Source organism: Arachis ipaensis, chromosome B5, assembly GCF_059453495.1.
Source record: "Arachis ipaensis isolate K30076 ecotype BB chromosome B5, ASM5945349v1, whole genome shotgun sequence".
Lineage (NCBI taxonomy): Eukaryota > Viridiplantae > Streptophyta > Magnoliopsida > Fabales > Fabaceae > Arachis > Arachis ipaensis.
In genome coordinates this window covers 5,980,983-5,990,957 of record NC_142440.1, presented here as the reverse complement: position 1 = coordinate 5,990,957, position 9,975 = coordinate 5,980,983, and the positions used below count along the sequence as shown (strand labels likewise).

The following is a 9,975-nucleotide window of genomic DNA, read 5'->3' as shown; positions in this document are numbered from 1 at the left end:
ATCTAAGTTCTATATATATAGAAAAAAATTACATTCTACACCATAAAATCCATTTAATTAGATTTGTGAAACTAGTACTTTAATAATAGGGGTGTGCATGGCTCGGTTCAGAACACTTTATGGGATAATTTGGCGTGATTTTATCGGGTTTAGAGTCGGGTAAGGGTCTCAAAAATAAACTTGGTTATTATTTTGGATCGAGTCCGGATCAAGGCGAACCTGACTTTACCTGGTCTGTGTGCACCCTAAGGAAACTAAAAAAATATATATTTTAAATTTATTTTAATATTATGTTATATTGATTATAAGCTTATTGTTTTATTTTTAATCACACTTGTTGAATTAGAAAATAGATCTAAGAAGTATCAAATTAGAATTTATGGATAAATTCAAGTTCAAATATAGATATCAACTTTTCGGTAATAAATTTCTTCTTTATAAATAAGTGCATCATAAATAAGTTTCTTTATAAATAAGTTTTTTATAAATTATTGTTAAAGCTTTAAAGACTCGATTTTCACCTGATTTAGACTTGGTATAGTTGTGGCCCAAAAATATTTAGGTTTTATTAGAGTCGGATTAGAATCTAAAAAATAAATCCTGTATATATTCAAAATCAGATCTGGGTCAGGACAAACCCGGTTTTCATCCGACCCATGAACAACCCTATTTAGTAGAAAAGTGGAAGTAGTGTTGTTCCCGCCATTTATATCTAGGGGTGTTCATGGATCGGATCCAATATGCATATCCACGGTGTTTATCTGAATCCAATCCGAAAAGTGTGGATATGGATCCGATCCGCACATTAATCGGATCGGATTTGCGGATTTTATGTTGGTATCCGCATATCCGCGTATCCACAAAAATAAAAAAATAAATAAGTAAATATTCTTTTTATATTTTATTTCAACTAATAATTATCATATATGTTGTATTATTTTAATTTATTATTTAAAAAAAGTAAACATATTTAAAAAAATAAAAAAATAAATTTTATTGATATTTTTTAATAAAAATAAGCTTTCAAAAATATTTTTATATTTTACGAATATATCTAATATCTGATCTGATCCACACAATCAAATTCAACTTTAAAAACTGCAGATATTGAATTCGATCTCATTCTATAATTTTAGTGTAGATCAGAACAAAATTTTGACCATTTTCGATCCGATCCGCGTTAAACCGTACTTATATCATCACACATTTCTCAGCACTCTCTCTCTCTCGTTGATGCTCGCATTCCAGCCATGCAGCCCATGCTTCTTCAACCCACCACTCTGCCGCCCAATTTCGGTTGAATTTCTCTCCTTTTCCGCATCTCCTTCTTCTCTTTCCTCTCACACTCTCTCTCTCCCTTCCCCCATCGCACAATGACCAAACCACCCTCCGCCTTCGACGCTCTCATGTCCGGTGCCCGCGCCGCCGCGTCCGCCGCTGCCAAGAAGAAGAAATCCGAGCAGTCGCAGCAACCAACTGCTTCTTCTTCCAAGAAGCGAAAACCTTCATCCTCCACTCTCCCCACTCCAACCTCCACGCTAAACCCTAACGTAGAACCGGAGAAAGAAGGCCCTACTCCGACCAAGACTCGCCACGTGTCTTCTTCATCTGCCTTGCAGGAGCTGAAGAAGCGCGTTCCGCAGCTGACGGCGAAGCCTTCGAAATTCGATCCTAGCTCAGTGGCTTGTTGGGAGAAGGGCACGCCTGTGCCGTTCTCGTTACTGGCGTTGGCGCTTCACATGATTTCTCTGGAGCCTGGCAGAATCAAGATGACAGATATTGCGTGCAATTTGATGAAGACTGTGATATACTCTACCCCTGAGGATCTTGTGCCTCTGATTTATCTCTTGGCGAAGAGGTAAGTGTTTTAATTCCAAGAGTGTCATTTTCATTCAAAAGTTGTGAAATTTAACTTTCATTTTAAGATTCTTTATTATTTTAAAGTGCTTTGGATGCAAATTAAGTTAGTTTAAATGCATGGTAGGGTTGCTCCGGCGCATGAAGGGCTAGAATTGGGAATTGGCGAGACTTCCATTATTAAGGCACTTGCTGAGGCGACTGGAAGAACTGAATCCAAAATCAAGAAGCTGTATCAGGTGACTCTTTTGGGTTTTGTAGTCTTTGACTGTCTCTTTCCCAATGGGGATTGTTTGATGAGTTGCCATTTTGCTTTAGGATGAATGTTTTCTTGTTGTTTGTTCTTGGCAGGACGAAGGCGATTTGGGAAAAGTTGCCAAGGAATGCCGTTCATCTCAGTCCATGATGCGGAAGCCTGAGGCTCTGACTATTAGGAAGGTTTTCAACACCTTCCGTCTTATTGCCAAGGTGAAATTTTGTCATATTTGTATGTTGTGCAATTAGCATTGCCAAGGTTTTCAACACCTTCCCTCTTTCTCAAGCTCGTGCTTTGTTATAAGATGTAGGGACATGTTAGTGTTTAGTGTTTTTCTAGAGGTTTAATTTTCTTTCAAACACCTGAGAAACAACAAAAATCCTTATCCGATCCTATTCTTATATTTAAAATATTGGAACTTGACTTATTAGCATCCTTCCGGAATATTGTCCTTATCTCAACTCATTTGTTGATACTGAATCATGGTTGGAAGAGGCTTGTTTTCTATCATGACTAATTAAAGATTTTTATGTATTTTTGGTCTTTAGGTCAATTCTTCTCTAATTGGTGATTATGTTGGATATTAATAGGCATATTTCGTATATTGTAAGAGAATGAAAGACAAGTATCTGGGGATTTGGAAGATTTTTTCATTATTATTATTTATTTGGTTGAGAGCTGAATGTTGGTAGGATTCCCTCAATTTGTCCTTACTTCTAATGTATACAGGAATCTGGAAGAGACAGTCAAATGAAGAAAAAGAATCATATAAAGGCACTTCTTGTTTCTGCAACTGACTGCGAACCTCAATATCTTATCCGTTTTCTACAGGTTGAAGCTTTGCTTTATTGAAAAAATACAGAAGGCTTACTTCTCCATATTAAATATTAATCACACTGTGGGTTTGTTTTCTAGGGAAAATTGCGGATTGGTGTGGCTGAGCAAACTCTCTTAGCTGCATTAGGCCAAGCAGCAGTACAGAGTGAAGAACATTCTAAACCACCTGCTGGTATTAAGTCTCCTTTGGAAGAGGTAAGTTAATCTCATTGTGGTTGTTGAAATTTGGGAAATATGATGCAAAGAGTTTGTCTTTTGGTTTGGGTGTTACAAGGTGCAAGGAGTTAATCAGTATACAAAGCTCATTCTTGTGAGGCTGGAGTGCTGACGATGTCTATTGTGGGTTGCATTAGCATTTCAGCACTATATGATGATACAACGTTTTCGTGGTTCTTATGTATTAAGTTATAGGCTCTACCACTTTAGTGAAGTGATTCTTTCTTTATTTCCTTTTTGTTTATTTCTGGTTTCTTTTTTTCATCAGGCTGTAAAAATTGTTAAACAAGTCTATTCTGTTCTTCCTGTCTATGACGAAATAGTATCTGCACTTCTTACACATGGTGTATGGAAACTTCCATCAACATGTAATTTTACTCCTGGTATTCCAGTTGGACCTATGCTGTCAAAACCGAGGAAGGGTATCTCTGATATTCTAAATTCATTGCAAGATGTGCAGTTTACTTGTGAATACAAGTACGATGGAGAGCGTGCCCAGGTGACACTTTCATGTTCAAATTTTCTGTTGGAAATACACTGCACAGTATTATCTATTTATATATGTGCAATAACATTAACTTTATTGAGACAGGTACATTACATGGAAAATGGTTCAGTTGAGATTTATAGTAGAAATGCTGAGCGGAATACTGGGAAGTTTCCTGATGTTGTTGCTGCAATTTCAAGGTGAAGAAAACTGAGTTGGAAATATTATAATTGAGGACTAGTAACATTTTTTTGGGTCATCATCAATACTTCTATTATCAACATTCTTTGTTATGATTACATTGAAATCATTGCACCAACTGCTTCAAAAATTTCTTCAACTTAATTGATTTTGATATTTGCCATCAATGAACAGGTTAAAGAAATCAACTGTATCATCATTTGTTCTTGATTGTGAAATTGTTGGATATAATCGTGAGAAACAGACCATCCGTCCTTTCCAGGTACACTTCATGCTGGTTCTTTTCTGTGTGGGTAATACATTCTTTTGTGCTAATAATCGCCTCTTGCTGTCTTACCTGTCTAGATGATGCAATTACTTTTATTTTATGTTAAGTAGTTGAGATTGGACTTATGTTTATGACCTAATATCTTGACAGGATCTTACTACTCGGCCTCGTAAAAATGTATCTGTGGATAATATAAAGGTTGACGTCTGCATATTTGCTTTTGATATACTGTATCTTAATGGCCGAGTACTTCTTCAGGATAACCTGAAAATCCGTAGAGAGGTACAGCTTTTATCTCTGCTCTGCCGATGGTTTCATTTTATTGTCTCCTTTATCTTGTAAATATATTATTATAAGGTTAGCTGAAGGTCAAACCCTAAGATGTTATTCTGGTGTTTAAGACAAAACTTTAAGGCATCAATAAGTAGTACATTCACTGTAAAGTGTAGGTTGAGTTAGTGTCTTGTCTTGGCACACCTTTACATGGATATAACTAAATATACTATGCAGTTCTTGTGCTAGGCTAATGCATTGCTAAGAGGTTGTAACTTAGTGATAAGGATTTGATTCCACAAGTACTGTCAAACTGAGGTCTATAAATATATTCTCATGGGGCTGGATGGCTTTGAGCCAGAATATTGTGCAGGCGATGCAGAGGTGTGTTGGATTGAAATTAAATGTAGTACTTCGGCAGGTGTACTTTAGTTGAAAGATTTGGCATTGACCAATACCAATAGCTTATGCCCTTTTAGTAAATACTCACACAATGAAGTGGAATCCAATTTGAACTAAAGAGTTTGGGCAAGGCTTTTTGCTTTCTGGGGAGGTCAAGTGGATCACTTTTCTATGCTGTTTCTTAAAAGTTCCAAAGTTGTGAATCTCGTGTAGATGCTGTGAACTTTTATGCCTAACTTTTAATAGGCTTCTTGAGTTCTTGTATAAACAAGAAGTAAAGAACAATATGTTGACAAGTGCTTGTTTTCTCATTGCAGCATCTTTATGCCTCTTTTGAAGAAGAAACTGGAGTTTTTCAGTATGCAACGGCAATAACATCAAATGACACCGAGGAAATTCAGAAATTTCTCGACAAAGCTGTTGGATCAAGGTCTCCTATTGATTCTATTTAATTTTAATTGTTTAGAAATTTCATCACTTCTATTTTTCCATAACCCAATTTTATGTTTAATTTTGTCATTTGCCTTGTCCCTTGAATTGCAGCTGTGAGGGATTAATCATTAAAACTTTAAATGAAGATTCTACATATGAACCTTCCAATCGGTCAAACAATTGGCTAAAACTGAAGAAAGATTATCTGGATAAGTAAGGGTGTAATATTTAACTTCTTAAGTCTCTTAAATTTTACTGGATTTCTGTTTATTCATTCTCTCTAATGTGCAGCATAGGGGACTCGATAGATTTGGTACCTATAGCTGCATTCCACGGACGTGGGAAACGTACAGGTGATCATAAAGTATACTCTTCATGATATGCTGATGCCTGTATTGTATGTTACTTTTATTATTAATTGCAGAACAGCTACCTCCAATGTTGTCTTGTCAATATCATGTATGCCATAGGAATTTTCTACATAATGCTATATTGCAGACTGAGCTCAAAGTGGTTTGAAATGAAAGCTGAATGATGTCTTGTAGGAGTCTATGGTGCTTTTCTTCTTGCTTGCTATGACTACAATAACGAAGAATTTCAAAGTATTTGTAAGATTGGTGAGTGATCGGATGTTGTTAAGTCACTGTTGAGTTCCTTTGTTTCTTAAAATTAATTGTCTTATATTTTGAAATTTTTACTGAGTAGGAACGGGATTTACTGAAGAAGTGCTCGAAGAGCGTTCTAAAAGTCTTGGTTCTCAAGTGATTCCTGGGCCAAAGGTACCTCCATTTCTTGTTCCTCTTTGAACCTGGTTTGAATCCTGCCTAATATTACTAGTGATTTTCAGCGATACTATCGATATGGAGATAAAATGAAGCCTGATGTCTGGTTTGAAGCTAGTGAGGTAAGAGTGTTGTATGCCCTTGGTAATTTTGTTCTTGTTCTCCAGTTCTGTCAATGAGTTGTCGTTTGCCATTATTGGAATACTGCACACTTCTTTCTATTGCTTAAATGGAAGATATGAGGTCATTTTCTATTACTGTACTATATGCCCATTGATAAGTAGCACTTAAACTATATTTCCTTAAGTATAGTGTTATATCGCAATTTAACTTGTAGGGAATACTTCTGATCATGTATTATCTTATTTATTTATTCAGGTGTGGGAGGTGAAAGCTGCAGATTTGACCATCAGCCCAGTTCACCGAGCTGCAGTGGGCATAGTAGATTCAGATAAGGTACTAGAAAGTAGAAACAATTAATTGATTATAAAAACATTACAATTTTTGGTTTCTCGTTTTGGTTATTCATGTTGGGGTAAAATACTGTTTTAGTCTCTAACATTTGGGTTAAATCTTAATATCGTATCTTTGAAATGTCAGAGTTTTTTCGAAACGTCTTATTTCGTTCTATTTTTGTCTATAGTCAAAATTAAAACTTCTTCCGAAAATATCCTTTTCCCTCTATTATTATCTTTTTTTTTCCTTATTCTTCCATCATTTTTACTACCAAATCACTACAACCACAGCTACAGCCACCAACCACAATTACAATTGTTGGTCACTGCCTAGAAGATGATAATGATGGAGGAAAAGGGAAATTTTTTAAAGAAAAAATTTTAGTTTTAACCAGAAGACTTAAAATATGACAAAGACATTTGTGAAAAAAACTTGACATTTCAATGTTAGAAACAAAATTAGAACTTAACTCAAAACGTCAGAGACTAAAACAGAATTTTGTCCTGTATTTTTTATTACTATTTTTAGTACTTGCTGCATTTAACTTTCATTGACAGGCTTTAATGGTGTATCTCTGTATTTCCCCCCTCCCCCCCCTAAAGGGCATATCTCTTAGATTCCCACGGCTAGTTCGAGTTCGACCTGACAAAACACCCGAGCAGGCCTCATCATCTGAGCAGGTAAAGTATAATCTTCACAAGTTCTTACATAAACTTGTAGCATCCAAGTTGGGTGCATTAAGTCAATTGACAAAATTAATCAATTAGATAATTACTGTGGTTAATTAGTTTTCATAATCTGTTGCCCTGTTGGGAAGAATGCTTTGTGATGAGCTTGTTTAGTCAACTTAAGACTTATGTGTGCAAAGGTTTTGAGCATTTCTCATGTTATAATAATAGTAACAAATGGAAACATTTGATTCTTTTGACATGCTTTAATCCCTTTTTACAGGTTGCTGAGATGTATAATGTTCAAAAAGCCACTCAAACTAAAGAAAAAGAAAAAGAAAAAGAAACCACCAAACAGGATGGTAGTGAATCACCAAAAAAAACAGATTTGCAGTGAAGATGAAGACGAAGTCGCAGATGAAGATGTAGATGCAGATGAAGATGTAGATGTAGATGTAATGCATATGAATATGAAGATAAGTGAGCTGCTGTCATACACTATTGTGTCCCACCAGCAAGACCGCTCCCACTGGCGCGCATTTGAGCCTGGTATACCGCCATCTGCTGAAGCCGCTCCAGCTGCTCCATCTGCTCCTTCCACTCCAGCCTGAGGTCATCTGTGTCTCTCACATGTGTGAGGATCTCTTGATACCTCTTCCGAGTCTCGGTCAGCTCCTGAGCCTGTTCGTGAAGGCTCTGGGTGAGCTTCTGCACCTGCATCCTCAAATCAATGCCTTCCTTGGGATCGACGGCTCGACTAGTGGTAGAGACAGACAATGGCCTCAACGTGGAGGTGCGGAGGCTGCTGACGAATAACAACCCTAACCGTATCCGTGGATCTTGTACGGCGCTGAGGCGGTCTCGCGCCAAACCTCATCGGGATCGAATGGCTGAAGCAGTAGAGGCACTGGCGTCGTCCCCACTTTGCTGAGACCTGTGTAACACGTTATTATGATTAGAGATTTTTATGAATTTTGACAGAGTTTCATTTATAACTTGAATGCGCCACAAACTCTATCCATCAACAATTAACTTAAACACTACCGATTGTCAACAATCAATGAACAATAGCCAATAATTAAGAAGCAAAATTCATAAATTCACTAAACTATAATAAATAATCAAGAATCAATAATCAAGATATACCAAACATTTTCAATAGTTCAAACCTACATTGATGAATTATTTTTCAAGTTAAACTTTTCACCTAATATTATTTATTTTGTTAACATAGTTGCATTCATTAAATTATTATATATTAATAATATAACATTGACAAAAATAGCAAAGAAAAACACCAAGAAGTTAACCATTATTTTTAGTTTTATCTAATTTATACTCTAAAATTACATTTTAAGATTACTAATTAAAAAATTTTATATATTTTATAAAATTTATTTTTTAATACATTTGTTGTTCATTTATTAAAGTAAAAAAATTTAAAAAATTTTATTAAAAATAATCTTAACATATTTTTAGAATACAACTTAATTAAACTCTTAATTCTTTTTTTCTGTAAAACAGAACCTACATTGTGAATTTTAACCTATGAAGCACGGACACTTCGTTGAGTTGTCGTGTCCGCGTGTCAGATATATTTCGGACACGACACGCGTGTCTGCTGTGTCCAATCGTGTCTTAATAAAAAATAAAAAATTCTTCTCTGGACACGCCTAAATATCACCACGTGTCCAATCTTATTCCTAATATATATTCTTAAAATAAATTTAGATATAATATATATTATTATTTATTAAAACAAAAAAATATTTTAAATACTTAAAATAATTAAAATAAGACATTAAAAATTTTAATTTATATTTTAATATTAATAAAATATCAAAATATCATTATGATTTATCTAAAAAATACTTTATATTTTATATGTATACATGTACCCGTGTCAGGTAAAATTTTAAAATTTGCGTGTCTGTGTGTCCTGTGTGGTGTCGTGTCCCGTGTCCATAGCATCATAGATTTTAACTTTAATCAATTACCTTAACCTCTACGGTTGTATAATTATTATAATTTAAATAATTCATCCTCCTGTCCAATGATATTTTGCCTTATCTTTAATGAAGGTGATCCTATTATTTCATCAAATTCTCCATAGCCCGAAACGCTACCCACCAAAAATATATGGCCCAATCGTTTCCATTAGCTTGTGCTTGTAGCTGATAGCTATAAATATTGCCTACGAAAAATGACAAAAACAGCCTGAAGTGAAAACAAAGTAATTATCAATGGGTCTATTTTGGTTCACGCTTCTACCGGTAAAGAGAATTGCCTACACCATCCTTCTACGTACTCTACAGCATTATTCTGCCAATTCATCTCCACCTTTAAAATTTTTTAATATATATCTCAATAGTTCTGCTTCATGGCATAGTAATATGTCAATAAAGTGGTCTGGCACATGTGAAAACTTTCTAATAGATTTTTTGTTGGTTTCTATAGTTGTCGTCTTTCAAGTGAGTTCGGCGATTTTACTTCTAATATTTGTTGATGACTTAGCTTGGTACTTTTATGTAAAGTTATTAGTACACAACAAACTTTTTAGATTTTAGATTTGTTTTATAAAGCATATGGAATAAAAGTGAATTTTAAAAAATCTAGAGCAACCATTCTCTCAATGATTTTAGATTAAAAAAAAATATGTTCATAAATATTTTTTTATAAGATTTTATTCGTTTTTCCGACGATAATTTCAACGATACTCATCATTTTTCTTGTAGTGTTTTCAAGTATCTTATGATACGCTTCGTAGCCTTCCAATGTAAGACTGTACATCATAGGAGAGGTCTGGATGAGTGATGGTAAGGTACTGTAAAGCACCAACA

At 34.9% G+C, this 9,975-nt stretch overlaps 1 protein-coding gene across 4 annotated transcripts; it reads left to right on the top strand.

The window, feature by feature from the left end:
• Nucleotides 1-1,223: 1,223 nt before the first annotated feature.
• Nucleotides 1,224-8,205, top strand: LOC107642653 (DNA ligase 1). Of its 4 annotated transcripts, none has more exons than XM_016346066.3 (18): nt 1,224-1,858; nt 1,985-2,096; nt 2,209-2,325; nt 2,843-2,944; nt 3,029-3,145; nt 3,435-3,665; nt 3,759-3,853; nt 4,029-4,116; nt 4,273-4,404; nt 5,115-5,227; nt 5,341-5,442; nt 5,521-5,582; nt 5,775-5,846; nt 5,935-6,008; nt 6,077-6,133; nt 6,390-6,467; nt 7,070-7,147; nt 7,419-8,205. In XM_016346066.3, exons 1-18 carry the CDS (start codon nt 1,374-1,376, stop codon nt 7,530-7,532), a joined length of 2,229 nt encoding a protein of 742 aa, XP_016201552.2. In that variant the 5' UTR covers nt 1,224-1,373; the 3' UTR covers nt 7,533-8,205. The 4 variants fall into 4 exon arrangements, 2 of the variants coding, with proteins under 2 accessions (XP_016201552.2, XP_016201551.2); XR_002362310.2 differs by having other exon boundaries at nt 1,230-1,858; nt 5,521-5,593; nt 7,419-7,485; XR_002362312.2 differs by having other exon boundaries at nt 1,230-1,858; nt 5,521-5,593; nt 7,025-7,147; nt 7,419-7,483.
• Nucleotides 8,206-9,975: the final 1,770 nt, after the last annotated feature.